Source organism: Alligator mississippiensis, chromosome 10, assembly GCF_030867095.1.
Source record: "Alligator mississippiensis isolate rAllMis1 chromosome 10, rAllMis1, whole genome shotgun sequence".
Classification (NCBI taxonomy): domain Eukaryota; kingdom Metazoa; phylum Chordata; order Crocodylia; family Alligatoridae; genus Alligator; species Alligator mississippiensis.
The window spans coordinates 8,232,479-8,248,150 of record NC_081833.1 but is presented as its reverse complement, the minus strand read 5'-3'; the positions used below and the strand labels follow the sequence as shown (position 1 = coordinate 8,248,150).

At 46.0% G+C, this 15,672-nt stretch overlaps 1 protein-coding gene across 2 annotated transcripts in view; it reads right to left on the bottom strand.

Annotated features, from left to right (window-relative positions):
- TMEM132C (transmembrane protein 132C) overlaps nucleotides 1-15,672 on the bottom strand; it is a 293,597-nt gene that overhangs the window by 4,175 nt on the left and 273,750 nt on the right. For both annotated transcript variants that reach the window (XM_059713429.1, XM_019486684.2), the window contains 3 exons: nucleotides 14,101-14,306; nucleotides 13,111-13,384; nucleotides 11,880-12,071 (listed from right to left, as the gene is read on the bottom strand). In XM_059713429.1, the coding sequence (XP_059569412.1) occupies nucleotides 11,880-12,071; nucleotides 13,111-13,384; nucleotides 14,101-14,306 (672 nt within the window). The remainder of the gene's footprint in view (nucleotides 1-11,879; nucleotides 12,072-13,110; nucleotides 13,385-14,100; nucleotides 14,307-15,672) is intronic.

Here is a 15,672-nt window from a genome sequence, read left to right as displayed (position 1 = left end):
AAAGCTCTTCAGGGACAAATGAGGGAAAAATGTATTGTGGCACAACAGGAAAGAGGGCAAAGTATTCGGCAATTCAAACATGGTTTGCACGCAGGCGTGAAATCGAGCTGGATAGCTCTGAAACTTTTGCGGTGCCAAGAAGTGTGAAGTGGGGGTGGGGAAATTAAACCAGCAGATCTCTCATTAGATAACCAACTCGGAGAAGGTTGAGCAAGCTGAAGTGAAAGCTGCAGTGCATGACTTTTACTGACTAATATATGGTAAGATTTACAGTTTGGAAATCTCTAGTGGTGGCAAACTGACCTCTAGGAAGTAAGGACATTCTTGCTGAGGAATTGTGCATGTTCAACATAGAGCCTTTGCTTTAGCTAATTTTTATGCCACTGATATTTTGCTTCTCTATAAAATTTGGGGTTTTTCTTTTTTCTTATCCAGTAATGCAAACGGCAAAACAGCCACCTTCAATAGGAAGCACAATCCCTGTGAAAGTTCAAGCATAAATGCAAATGAGATGGAGGTCACCTACCGATACTGAGTTTTTCTGGAGTCAAAGTATACAAGAGCGAGCAAATGAGAAGGAAGGAGGGAAGGAACAAGAAAAGAAAAGAAAAGAAGACAGAACAAAATCGTGTGACCGCAGGAAACTGGAATTTAGCACTTAGTTTTGCCACATACTTTCTAAGTGACCTTGGGCAAACCAGTGTTTCTGTTCATCAGCTATGGAGTGTGGATAATTGGTCCTCCTTTGTCTTGCTTGCTTATGCATATTTGAAACAGGATAGTTCTCTTCCTATCTATGTGTACTGTCCTTTGCACAATATAACCTCAATCCTGCTCATGGTTTTACCTACTATCATACATAAAAATTATGCTGAGGGGAAACCAGCACGGGTTCGTAGCAGGTAGATAATGCCAGACTAATCTAGTCATTTTTTATGACCAGGTTACAAAACACCTGGATACAGGAGCAGGGGTAGACATCATCTACTTAGACTTCAGGAAGGCCTTTAATACGGTATCCCACCCCATACTGGTGAACAAGTTAAGAGGCTGTGACTTGGATGATTGCACAGTCCGGTGGGTGGCAAATTGGCTAGAGGGTCGAACCCAGAGAGTGGTGGTGGATGGGTCGGTATCGCCTGGAAGGGTGTGGGCAGTGGGGTCCCGCAGGGTTCGGTCCTTGGACCGATACTCTTCAATGTCTTCATCAGCGACTTGGACGAGGGAGGGAAGTGTACTCTGTCCAAGTTTACAGATGACACAAAGCTATGGGGAGAAGTGGACATACCAGAGGCCAGGGAACAGCTGCAGGCAGACCTGGATAGGTTGGACAAGTGGGCAGAAAACAACAGGATGCAGTTCAACAAGGAGAAATGCAAAGTGCTGCACCTAGGGAGGAAAAATGTCCAGCACACCTACAGCCTAGGGAATGACCTGCTGGGTGGCACAGAGGTGGAAAGGGATCTTGGAGTCCTAGTGGACTCCAAGATGAACATGAGTCGACAGTGTGACGAAGCCATCAGAAAAGCCAATGGCACTTTATCGTGCATCAGCAGATGCATGACGAATAGGTCCAGGGAGCTGATACTTCCCCTCTATCGGGCGCTGGTCAGACCGCAGTTGGAGTACTGCGTGCAATTTTGGGCGCCGCACTTCAAGTGGGATGTGGATAACCTGGAGAGGGTCCAGAGAAGGGCCACTCATATGGTCAAGGGTCTGCAGGCCAAGCCCTATGAGGACACACTAGGGCACCTGGACCTCTTCAGCCTCCGCAAGAGAAGGTTGAGAGGCGACCTTGTGGCTGCCTATAAATTCATCACGGGTGCACAGAAGGGAATTGGTGAGACTCTAATCACCAAGGTGCCCCCGGGGGTTACAAGAAACAATGGCCACAAGCTAGCAGAGAGCAGATTTAGACTGGACATTAAGAAGAACTTCTTCACAGTTCGAGTGGCCAAGGTCTGGAACGGGCTCCCAAGGGAGGTGGTGCTCTCCCCTACCCTGGGGGTTTTCAAGAGGAGGTTAGATAGGCATCTGGCTAGGGTCATTTGAACCCAGCACTCTTTCCTGCCTATGCAGGGGGTCAGACTTGATCATCTATTGAGGTCCCTTCCAACCCTAACATCTATAAAACAGCAACAGCGTGATTTTCTTGCACGTTCCTTCTGTCTCATTATTGCTTCCTTCGGCTCCATCCAGTGCCTGCACAGGCACTGACCCTGTGGGTGCTCCAGGGCTCAAGCACCCACTGAAAAAATTAGCCGGTGCTCAGCACCCATGAGCCATTGCCGTGGCTGCCTGCAGACATTAAACATCCAAAAAACCCCAAACGGTGCTTACTGGAAGCAGCAGCGCATTACTTCAACCCTGTAAAGATAGGGCGCTTCAGCAAGACTTTTGGGGGCTTTTAGCTAATGCCGATTCAATCAGCTATTAGATAAAAGCACCAAAAAGCTCCACTGAAGCACCCGATCTTAACAGACACTGCAGAGCTGGCTTGAAGCAATGCAGTGCCACATCTGGGCGTGCACCGGGCTCGGCGAGGGAACATGCTGAGTTTAAAGTAAAGCGCCATTTTTTTGGAGGGTTTTTTTTTACATCTGCAAGCTCCTACTGGCAAAAACCAAAGTCGGCGCCTATGAGTACCTGTACTATTTATCCTACCAACATGTCAGTCTAGCCTGGATAACCCAATGCTTGCAAGTTCCTTGTTAAAATGGTACCATTAAATTGCAGTGAAGACTGAGAGCTAAGTTTCAGACTCAAATGGAGATGCCCCATCTCGGTGGCTATTTTTGTTTAGTTGCAGAGAAAGCAAATGCCTGGGGCTCTGAGCAGTTTTTTGGAGGAGTGGGGCTCCTCTATTTGACAAGCAGCTTCCAAAAATTTCCTCCACCATCTGAGTTTTCTCTATGCCATTTCCCAAATAAACTTCATGTGACCCGAGTTGCTAGGTTCACAGTACCGTCTTGCACAGGACCCTGGAACAAGATCTGAATGTTTCCAGCCAATGCGCTTCACACCAATTAGTTTCCAATGAGGCATCTCCCTCTTTTGACTATAGTTATTAGGAAATATTTTTGTTGTAAGTGAGAAAAATCAGTGCCTCAGTCCTGGAAGCACACATGCCTAGTGCTTGGGGTTTATCACAAAGAGCCCTAGTCCAAAAACTGCCCTTGCTCTCCACCACATATTTCTAGTATTGCCAAGCTCTTGAGTTATTTTGTACCTTCATCTTATATGGTCATCAGTGTAATGCCTGAGTGATTTACAAGCGTTATTTTTCACACGAAAAAAAACATTTTCATCCCCACTTTACACAGGAAACCGGGGCACAGCGTGACTGAGGTCAAAGGGCTCGCCAGCTTTGACAACCTGAGACAGCTAGGACCTGATTCTTCCCCGAACGTCACATCATACAGCGCTCCAGATGTTCACAGTCCTCCAGGTCACTTTTATGCATTTGTGTGTGATCACTGCTTTTGCAAATCAGACCTCAGGGTCTCAAATCATGGGCCCCAAAAAGGAGCAGCATCTTATTGGTGGCCAGCTGTGAAAAGTTTGGGTTATGTGACTTTCTCAGTATTGCATGGGAACTCTGTCGGGGGCAGGGACAGAATTTCTCTCTGCAGATTCACATTCAGTTGTCTTAATTGTCCAGTCCTGGTACTTTCCCCCATCTCCTCCTCCCAGTCTCATTTTCAGGAAAGCCCCGTTTCCCTTCCACATCTTGGCTCTACCCTCTTTCTCGGCCTCCCTCATTAGCACAAGTCTCCACGACCAACTCGCCCACAAATCCTTTACTCTTCATCCATCTTCAGTCTCTCTTTCTGCCTCCTAGAGTTCTTGCACACGTGATGAACATTGCCCATTTTTGTGGTATAACTGAATCATGCTGTACACATGCAGGGTTTTTTTTTTTTGGATTGAAATGAGTCTGTTATGTTGCAAACTAAACCACATTTGCATGCAGTTTAGTTTGCAATGTAGCTATTTGTCACGTTGCAGCCTTTTGATGGCCGGCCCCCTGCCACGGGAGAGGTGGACTGAAGGTAGAAATGGTAAGGGGCCTGATCCGTTTTCTTTTTTTTCTTCTTTCCATTGAGCCTGCCCGCGTCTCCTGCAGTTAGGGGGCAAGCAGCCGGTGGGCCGAGCAGCCCCGGTCCTTCCCTCTGCAGCAGTGGCACCCCCAGGGCTGCCTGGGAGGGCTGCTAGCAGGCCGGATGCTGCCCCAGCTTGGGCTTGGGGGAGTTGGATCAGGCTGGGTGCTGCCTCTGAGCTGGGGTAGTACCCGCCTGCCCAGGCAACCCCAAGGGATGCTGCTGTCATGGAGGGAAGCTCAGGGGCAATTTGGCCCACTGACAGCTTGCCCCCCCGCCACAGGACATGCAGGCAGGCTATGCGGGGAAAAAAAAAGGATCACCATAACAGTGATGGAAACCCCTAAATTGAAATGGTGGGTTTTTAATTGTCACAATTAAAACCCACCATTTCAATTTAGGGGACTAAATCCCCATTGCACGTACAAGCACCCGCTCTCTTTTCGGTGCCTAGTCTCAGCTTCCATGATGAAGATGTTCAAAGAAAGAGTTGTGAACATCTTTTCACAAAATAGTGTATTTTCTCCCTAGCCTTATTCTCAGAAATGGCTCAACTATTTTTACTGAAATTTTCGAAATGAGGCCAAAGTAGACACCCAGGATGGAAAACATGAGCACAAATGCTATGGGTTTGGCCAAGTTAGAAACAACCAAACCCAGGGTTTGTCAAACAACTTTAGGGTTTGTCCAGACGTGGCAGCCGACTTTAATAACAGAAGGCAGGATAGACGTGCACCTTGCAGACTAACTGAATCAAAGGGAGCGCAGCCAGCCCTCTCTGTCCAAACCCACATTCCCTGGTGACGAGCAGTCATTTGAAGTTTAGGCACGCAAGTGTGTTTTACTCTTATTAACACAGCCTCATATAGCCCAGCTACTATTTTCAGTCAGTATTCACTTTCTTTTATTTTTTCAGGGGTCCTATATAAGAAGAACCAATTGAACACAAAGCTGTCACAGTTAGATCACAGATATTTTGAATTAAAAGGGGGAGAAAAAAAAAAGAGCAAGAGAGAAAGAATCCCCAAACCTGCCAAAATACATTTAATCAGCCCAAATATTCTATTTGGCAAAAGATCATCTTCATTCATTCGCTTTGTTGAAGGCAAGCTGAAGGCAGGGGAAGGAAGTGAGTTTCCCAAATGATTAGAAATTCTGAAAGGCTTAAAAAAAAAAAAAAAATAGAAATGATTTAGTGCCGTGTCCTTCAAAGAGCTGTTTCTGCAAATCCGATGTACCGCATCAATAAATCCCCTCTGAATCTCTGACAAGGTCCTCCAATTACTATCAACAGATGAAGATGGATGGGAGTCTTCTTATCTGCAGAGCGGCTGCCCTAGCCCGATGCCTGCACGTTGAGGTGACAAATGCCTGTGTTCATTAATTATTAAGCATAAACAAATAGTTTGAGAGAAAGCCCATTATCTACTTTTTCACTCTTTCTCTCCCCACACTTTCCCTCTCTCTCACGTTCCCTTTCATTCCTTCTTGCTCTTTGTAAACCAATAAACCACAATCCACATTGCTGTCCATGTCTCCTGGAAGATGGGATGATTTATGTGGTCACTAGGAAGATGGGAGGCGAGTCCGATCCCGCACATGAGATCATTGTTAATGACAGCAGAGCCCCATTCAGAAGAGATGAAGAATTTGCTTCCCACGGTGGTGTTTGATTTCCAAATGATGTGATGTTTCCTAAGCACATGAAGAACTGCCTTTATCCAGACACTTTCTGTTCATGGTTTTCTTCATCTTCTTCTCCAAACTCCTCATCTGTTGGCCACGTAACCAGGTTCCCACTCATCAGACCAGCCTGTTTGCCCCTTGATCTTATGCTGACCATCTGCACCTCTACTACCTTTCTTGGCCTAGAACCACATCTCTGTAGTTGGTGGTCAGTCCAAAGATGCCATTTGATAGATTATCCTGCATTATAAAACCAGCCTGTGTTTTCCAACCTGCAAATGTCTTTCTCTTCCTCATTTCCTGACTCTTGTAATTAGAGGACTCATTTTATAAGAGGGGGAAAAAAATCACAAAGGTGCATGAAAGAATGTCTGACAAGGTTTTTTGGGTGAATCTGATATCTTTTACTAGACCGACTTAAATAGTTGGGGGAAAAAATTAGCAAGCTTTCGGGCTATTCTTACACAAGAAAGAATGTCTTGCATTCAAAAGCTTGCCCAACTCTCCCAATCATACAGTTGGTCCAATAAAAGTTGTCACCCTAAGAAATCCTTGCCTCTCACATGAATATTAGGGCATATGTTTGACTGATCAAAACTGAGGCCATTTTTATTGCCAGCTGTTTCAAAATGTGTGTATTGCCTGATTGCACAAGAACTACCATCCCTTAAATGAGTGCATTCAGGCAAGCTGAATCTAGTGAAGGAAACTTGGATTCAGAAAGTGGAGCTGATGCAGGCACGTCCCATAGAGAACACATGAAACCCGTGCTTTGGGATGTGTCCCATTTGTCCGTGAAGCTCCAAGTCCATTTTACGGTGGCAGTTTTAACCTTTAAAGGAGCAACCTAGTTGAAGTCTCTGATGTCTCCTGTCTAATTTCAACCCCTTGACCACATCAGTGGCAGCAGAACTGCTGATGCTAGACCTGTCTCCGTACCAGTCCAAGGACCCTGGAATCTCCTTCTGTCCCAGTCTGAAATAGTGCATCTCAGGGTTAATCTTAAGGCTGCCCTCAAGCCCATGCACACACACCATCTACATTAAAAACCCCATCAGCAGCCCAGCCCACCCCAAGTCCAGAAGCTCTCCTAGCATGTTTGCAAGCATGGTAGGCTACAAACGTAGGAAGTCTGCCAGCAGCAATCCTACGAATTCCTGCCGTTGAGTCCCAACCCTTCTGCATCTCACTTCTATTGCGCAGAGTTAGAACCATGAACAGAAGGAGTAGACTGATTCAATGTGCAGCAGCTGCCAGGTAATATATAAGTGCGAAGGCTCATGGGGCTCGGGCTACTTCAGAATGACCCTCAGTGTAAAGATACCACGAACAGCCCTTTTTGCTTGGCTTTCAAGGAAGGCTGCATGGCCCATTTGTTTCCTCTGGCCTTGAAATGTAGAGTGCGGGAAATGTAGATGCAGGCCAGTAGGTAGAGCCGACTGCATCTCATAACATAGCATGCATTCAGTGATCCTTTGCAAATAAATCACAAAGCGCCTGGTTTGCTTGTGGTGGTCCTTGGTTGTGTTAGGTCATCAAAGGCAACTGCAAATCATGGGATTTCTGGGCAACTGCTTCAAGCACCGTGCTCCTTCCAAGAGAGGAAAAGGAAAAATAACACTCGTACCCAGCAGATCCTATTTGCTCAGTCATTTTTTCATGGGATCAGGGTGTTGAAATGTAGATTAAGGCTTTATTGCACTGGTCTGTAGTATAACAGGGTTGTAAGTAGGTGTAAATGTCATCTCCTTGTAATATGCACTGCCAAAATGGTGCGATGGACCCCAGCGTAAGTGGAAAATAAGGATCTTAATGGCTGTTATTTAACCTTGTGACTCTACTGAACTCCCTCGGCTGTAGGACGCTAGATAGAGGGCAACTGATGCAGCAGAACGGCATCAGGTCAACCCGTATTTCAGGGGTATGTAAGCAACCCCAACCTGCTTTGCTCCTTTGCTCTCAAGCGGTTCTGAGTGCCCTCAACTCCTACCTAAGTCAGTGGGATCTGACTTCCCTGAGACTGAGCACCTTGCAGGGTTGGCTCCTGTCTTTTATGTTGACAGAAGCTGTGTGCATGAATGGAAGATGAAGCATGCCCTGAGGAAGGGAACCGGACACGCCGACACCATCTCACAGCAGCAGAGCATGAAAAACAGCGACAGTCATTTTACCTAAGGAGATTTCTGCACTTTCCCAGTAGTGCTGCAAGATACATGGCCATGCACAGCTATTAACTAATGTTTTTTTCTACCCACTCTCTTTTATTTTATCCATTTTCCCATTTCAACTTATTAAGCCAAATGCTATATCCCACAAGGGTAGACTCTGATACAACTACATGCTTCTTCCTCAGAGGAGGCCAAATCATCAGTCCTCAATGCCCACTCAGTGGAGAAAACATGCTTAAATACTGGGGGTCTCCTTTCCTTGACAACTATAAGAGGGGAACTCTTGGAGACTGGCCGTGTCCGTCTAACAGTATACCCCAGGCCATATGGGATAGCGGGCTATCTCAGCAGATGGACATGAAAAATAGAACATTCATAACTCTGGCCTCCAAATCTTCAGAAACACGTGTCCAAGATGGTCCAGCTTGGCTTCTCCAAGGCCCCGTTTCAATAACAGATGTGGGTATATCGCTTCCCACAGGCTCAGATTGGCTAATTAATTTAGTCAGTAGATATTTTCACCTAATATCCAAAATAAAAAAAATCCTTGCTTACCTTCTCTGGGTCACTGAGTACTTGGGTACATTGCCAACTTTTAAGAATTTGTACTTTGACCTCCTCCCATTACTCACTGCAGAACTACAGCTGCTATTGCACTCAAGGAACTTATCTCATCTTCATTAAAAAAAAAGTCATAGTTGAAACACTCAATTCATTCATGTGATAATGAAGGATTTCTTACAGCACAATACCAAATACAGAGTCATGCCTTCCTAATGAACTATGGGCCTATCCTGTTTAATTTATTAGGAACAGTATTGATATGCCAAAGAGTAGCATTTACCCAGGGACTTTACCTAATCTACATTGATACTTGGCTGTAGAAGCCATCAAAATGGAGCCAATTAAAATATTTGACTAAGGATATGTAACAGTTTTTTGCACAGGGGCAACGTTAAGTTGGAGTCAATTATTTCTGAGAAAAATAATCCCCGCCCTACTCATTCAAGATGGCAAGTGTTTTTTTGTCTCTCCAAATGTCACCATTAACATTTGCATCAGCAGTAGGGGCTTTGGATGGAACTTATGTCAGAGAGAAAAAAACAGAAATAACATGTGAATAGTACCTGGGGTCTCCCAATTTTTGGCTGCTCCACAAGTGGGTTTTATTTAAACGAAGTAGAGCACCTGTGAAAATCGGATCCCGTCACAATGGATATATCCAGTAACACCACTGACTCACCCACTGACACCTCAATTTACATCTTCACTGTCTGCCTTTCTTGCATGCAGACCCGCCTCTGGCTGTTTTACTATTCCTTCCATCCAGGAAGAGCACACACCAACTGCACATGCTTCCTCAGCCTGATGAAGGGTATTTAAACCCAAAAGCTTGCTACGAAGAATTTTTCCAACTATTTAAGTTGGTCTAACAAAAGATATCAGATTTACCCAAAGAACCTGACCCCAGCTGTCCTTTCTGCCTGGTGCAGGGGGCTGGACCCAATGATCTTTCAAGGTCCCTCCCAGCCTTACAATCAATCTAGGAATCAATCTATGAATTAATCAATCTATGAATCAATCTATGCCTACATCCTTAGACCAGGGGTGGGCAAAATGTGCCCCACGGGCTGGATGCGCCCTACTAGTCCATTCTATCCGGCCTACAAGAAAATTAATAGAAAATTAATATTCATCTGTCCTTGGCTGCCTGTCATGTGGCCCTCGATGGCTTGCCAAAACTCAGCAGTCCTCCACCTGAAATAATTGCCCGTCCCTGCCTTAGACCAACATGGTTACAACCTATACTCCAGTATCACCAGGCACTTCTGGGAAATATTTTTCCCAAGCACTTTTCCATTTTCATTTGCATAAAAGCTTCTTCCTGATACATAAGCAACTTATTTGATCCCCTGCGCTTTCCCTGCAAACTAAATTACCAGGACACGTTACCCTACAATTTGAAGCCAGATGAAACTCCTTGAGAAGTGCAGCATCCTCTTTCCAGGTTTAAGTATAAGCTCCATTCACCTACTTCCAGCACACAAAGTGGGTTCAGGCAGAAGAGTGTGCAAATTAATTAGAAAAAAAAGCAAAAGTCCACAGGGGGAGATCTTTTAGAGGCATAAAGGGAATTAGGGATCTAATTGCCTTTTGTGCCTGCTCTCCATCCTCTGAAGACCAAAGCCAAGATTGTCCAGGTGCAGAGCTGCTGCCTGTGGCTCTGGGATGAAAGAGAGCACACTACAGTTGGGGGGATGCTCAGGCCCCTCTCCGAGGGCACCGATTTTTCCTTTAAAAATGGAATGAACAAAACTGGCCAGAAATTTTTGGCACACATTTTTCCCTGTGAAAAGCCAACTTTGAATAAATGGAAAGCTCCCCAAATAACAGCAATTTGTGACAAACTATTCCAGGAAAAAGATTCCACGACAAAAACACTTCCTATTGCAGAAGTACACTCGGGCGGGGGGCAGGAACGGGACAGGACGGGACCTGGCATTTCATTTCAAAACTTTATTTAGAACTAATTATCACTTTAGTTCTCCAGCTGTATATTACTCTTATGACTAGTGTTATCTCATAACATGTTGGCTGTGGTTATATGTTATTTGCCAGCGTGTCAGGCCATGATACAACACGTCCCACTGTGCACCGCTGGTACTGAAACACCGTGTTGTCATACATCGCAAACCGATTTTGGCAAATGTCTCTGCTCACTTAGCTCAAGTGTGAAGCCCCTCTGGTTACCCAGGCCGTTTTATTTTCTACCAACCATATGACCTAGTCAGTCACTCAGCCTCATGCTCTTTCGATTTGTTTCTCGCTTTTGCTACTTCAGTCTCTGCATCTGTTGAGGAGAGCAAAAGGAAGTCCTGAAGAAGGACATAAATGGGCTAATTACACGAGACTGAGGTGCTTAGAGGATAAAGTAAATTAGACAGCATGTCATTCTCCTAGCTGGGATGCCATCCTGCCACTAACTACCAAGTTGTAAAAACAATCGCAATTATTCTTGCATTCCAGAAAATTAGGTAGCAATAATCATGAAAACGAGCTGTAAAACCTGACTGGAGCTCGTTCCTATTCATGCGAGATGAAATACAAGTTTTGTGAAAGCTGAGGATGGCATTATAGCCGTACAGCTGAGTGAAATCAAAATTGAGTGGGCAGCTCTTTATAATTTCCATTGCCGCTGACCCCCTTGTTTTTCATCTACTCTACAGCAGGTCTGTGCCTTCGCTGGATGCTGTTTGCCGTTCCTCTGACCCACAGGGGTTGTGACCTGAAACACATTCCTCGACGCCCTTCCTCCTTAGCTGAGACGGAAACCTGCAGGCTTTGAATTAGGCAGGATCAACACACCAGTGCCCTAATGAGCTGAACAAGTAACCCAACTGAGGCAACCTGGAGAATGAAAGGAGAGAGGAGCCTGGCTGTCTGGTGTGGTTCCAGCAGGAAAGCGAACGCACTCAGCTTTCTCCCCCTGCTACTTTATAGCGCTTCCAAATGCTAAATCACTGCGATACACAGAGCTTCCTGCTCTGTGACATGGAAAACAGGAGCAAGGCTCATGGCAAGCGGGGACCGGTGCTCATGAACAGCTTGGGAGAGAGGATAATAAAGGCTGGGGCTAGCTGCAAAGATTGCATTATTTAAGGGAATTGTTTTAAAAGCTAGGAGAGAAATGAGAATGTCTGGCTTTGGACCTTTCATTGAGGGCCAAGCCTAAATTTGCAGAGGGGACCGAGAGGGGCCAACTCCCCACGGTCCCTGTGTAGAGACAGGCCTACAGGCACGCATCAGGGCTGGACTTGAACACTTGTGTTGTTTCCTCTGAAAACCTGTCCTAGCCTTTTTATCAGAAGGATGCAAATCTACACATCAATACACCAGCAGCGGTGAGGACCCAGGTGCACATTACCTGCTTAGGAGTATGAAGCAGCTCCTGGGCGATGGCTGTAGCAACGATAGCTCGGCTGCTGGCTGCACTTGGCTGAAGGAAGAGTGACAGCCCAGCCACCAGCTGGACTCCCAGGTCCGTGATAGTCACTTTGTCATCAAGCACTGTCACTGTCTTCTCTGCCAGAATGGAGTCAGAAAGAGGAGACAAAACCTTTGGAGAAACCGAAACAGAGCTGTGTCAAGAAGGGGGTTAAATACTTAGTGTTCCTTCTCCCCACTTATTTGCCTCCAAAGTCTTAGTCCAGAAACACCCTGGAAAAGATCATCTAGTTTCATGCAGAAGCAAGAGAAACCCACCTGATGGCTTCTACTCAAAGCCACCAAATCAAATACTTCCTTGAGAAGTATCCTCTTTGCATTAATTTCCTATATGCCTGGGAATAAAGCATCCTTCCCCATCCTACAAGGCACCAAGCATTGTCATCTCCCGGGAACTTCATAGATTCATAGATGTTAGGGTCGGAAGGGACCTCAGTAGATCATCGAGTCCGACCCCCTGCCCGGGCAGGAAAGAGCGCTGGGGTCAGATGATCCCAGCCAGGTGCTTGTCTTCAAATGAGCCAGGAGCCTCACGGCACCAACCAGGATTTGCCCTTTATTTTCACATTTGGAAACTGTCATTTCTATCTCCCTGCTGTTTGTAATGGAGCATTGTGCCCATTCTCCAGTGGGAAATCATTCCCCTTCATAGCAATCACCCCTGCATAGCCATTTCCTATGTGCCTCTTTGAACCTTTTCGGGGGGTGGACGATAGCTAATCAATGAATGCAATCTCCCAAACTTAGATCTGTGACTAAGTTTGCTGTTGCTGCACTAGTTTGGGGGAGATTTCAAGCCTAACAGGTCACATACTCAATTGGTGTCAATTAGCACAGGCTTAGATTTATAAGCAGTAAGAATCTGGCCATCAGAACAAATGCCATGGGCAATGACACCCTCAGCTCCCACTGAAGCCTCCGGGAAGGAGAGCACAGGCTGCTCTTCCTCGTAGGGAGAGGCTTATATGCTCAGTACAGCGGGCAGCTGAAACTACATCGGCAAGGGCTCCAGCTTTGGTTTAATTAAGCGGAGAGGAAACGTTGCATGCACAGGGCCAAATTCGCCATTGCACGTTATTATTCTATTGCAAACGGGAACATCTCAGCAGATCACCAGAGTGGACCCGCAAGGTCGAGCTCCGTTGACGTACCTGCATCGTCGTCATGCCCACTTCCTGTCCGATCAGAACCCTTCCTTCCTGCAGTCTGGCGATGTGCGGCTCCTCTAACTTCATAAAGTCGGTCACCAGGTCTGTTATGTCAAATTGCCAGTCGGGGCCCAGCAAGTAGCTGAGCTGACCCCACGGGCTAGCGTCTTCGGCTACGAACTGGGTCAGGACTCGCACCGTGGCATGCTGGTACTGGAGCGTGCAACCTCTTCCCTTCCGCTCGTCCTCATCCTCGTCGTCACTCTCTCGTGTGGGCCTTATGGGAAAAACGAATACAGGAAGGAAGTGTAAGAAAAGGATTTGAAGGAAACCAGTCCCGTGGACCTCCCTCTCTGCAGTCCAAACTAGCAGCAGAGAGCTAAGCAGGGAAAGTACTGCCTTGATTCAGATCAGTTTAGAGGAGAAATGCGATCGCCTTGTGACCAGTGTACTGAGCAGACTTCATAAGAGAAGGGGAGAGGAGATGCCCTTTAGGGTGAGGGGCAACTCCCTCACCCAGCCCTTTGCAGGAGTTGGAACTCACTGGTATGTGGCACGTTGTACTTCCATGGTGACTACTGGTGGCATCATGCAGGGGACTGGAAAAATACGGTGAATCATTGCCTTTGCTTTGAAACCAGCCTTGGTGGTACTAAAAGGCAAAGAACCAAACCCTTTTGAACTTCCGTCAACTAGTGGCTGGATCCAGATCCAAAACCAATAGGTATGTGACTGACTCAGGAGCACAAGCCCCCCTGATAATCAGTGCCTCGCAATGGGACTTCTGCTCCCAAGTTATTTAGGTGCATTTGAAAAGCACTTTGCGATCTACAGCGAGCCACACCAAAGCTCTAGATCCAAGCGCCGTTGAACTCCAGGGAAAGTCAGGGGGCAGCTGCCTACTCTACACTATGGGTTGCTCTTTCTGGGGATGAACATCAGCGCCATTCTTTGCACCCAAATGCTCGATAAAGCAAGCAACTAACTCCCCACCTCTTATTGGAGACAATGGGGACTCTCCAGCCTTTGATCTGGCTCAGCTCCGTGTCTGAAATGTCTATTTGAAGAGGCAGGCGTGGGACCCAGACTGTGATTTGCAGGGGGGCGCTCAGGTACTGGTACGTGAAGTTCACGAGCACGTTCACCTTGCCTTTCATTTCTTTGCCATTGACAAAAACATAGTCGCATCTGTCAGAAACCTACAGGATGAGATGGGGGCGGGGTGGGGGGCAGAGAGAGAGAGAAGACGGTAATCGCATCAACAGAGTAGGCTCAAAGTAGAGACCTGGCATCTGAAAAACAAAACAAGCAAAACAGCCTCCCTTCTCCATATGCATGTTAATGATGGCCTTTTACAATGGAAGCAGCTGAATGCAGAAATCCTCCATCAGCTCGGGAGGCATAATTATGCCGGAGATGCCTAAAGACTGGATGCTATTTATGAAGCTGCTGGTTGATTTTCTGTTTGTTATGCAATGAGCCACTAGCTGCTGACATCTCTGCAGAATTTATAACGAGAAAGGCTCCCTTTAAGGGCAACCCACCACCCCAAAACAGGGCTGTAGGCAGCAAATCAAGGCTATCCCCTGACCAGAGTCCTCACCGTCGGCACGGGGCATCGTGGTTTAATGAAACCCGCCAGTCGGATAAAGCTGCCCCCGGAATGGGTTTCATATGTCAAATGGAAACAAAAATAAATGCATTTCCTCTGCGATAAACATTATCTGTTTATAAATGTTACATTTTGATTAAAGCCACAAAGTAATTCTAAACACTGCAGTAGATTTATCATTAACATGTAAATACTGTCCTGAAATATAAGCAAGCATTAGCATAGTCATGTAAGAGTTATATCAGTAATCACTTCTTTAATCAATGTTGTAATTTACAGACCATTGAGTTTTCTCATTTATTACCTTACTGAGTACTAGAGGGAGGGAATAAAATCCCTCCAGAATATATAAATCATTAAGAGGAATGCAGATAGTATGAAGTGGCTCTGTGTGATAAAGTCATTGTCATATCTATTCCTAAAGGTGTCATAAATGTCTGGGGAAATCTTGTGACACATTAATCATACATTAAGTGGCTAGCAATGGGAGCTGTTGCATTACTAAATGAGCTGGCATGTCTGCAGAAATTAACAGTAAACCCAGCAGATATCTTCAATTCCCATTCTTTCTCCCTCCCCTTCAGAAGCCTATTTCATCTTCCATAATGAATGTCGTTAGCGCTGGTAATGTCCCTCCCACCTGAACAGCTATTCATCCTGTCATCTGCTCCCTTTGATTTTTTTCTCTCTCTTTCCCATACCGTTTTGTTCAAACGATGTTTATCAGATGGAATAGTTCATGTCCCCAAGCTAATCAAACGGATGGGTGCCTTCTACAGCCGCACATAAACGCAGGGGCCAGCTCTCTTAAACGGTTCCCAGTTCTATACATATGTCTAATCCTCTGGTAGTTTTGGCAATGCTTATTTCCTGGTATAATATCCAATAGAGAGTTTGCAAGGGACTGCAAAGAACATAATGAGTTTATGAAATGATACAATTGCTGAAGGCAG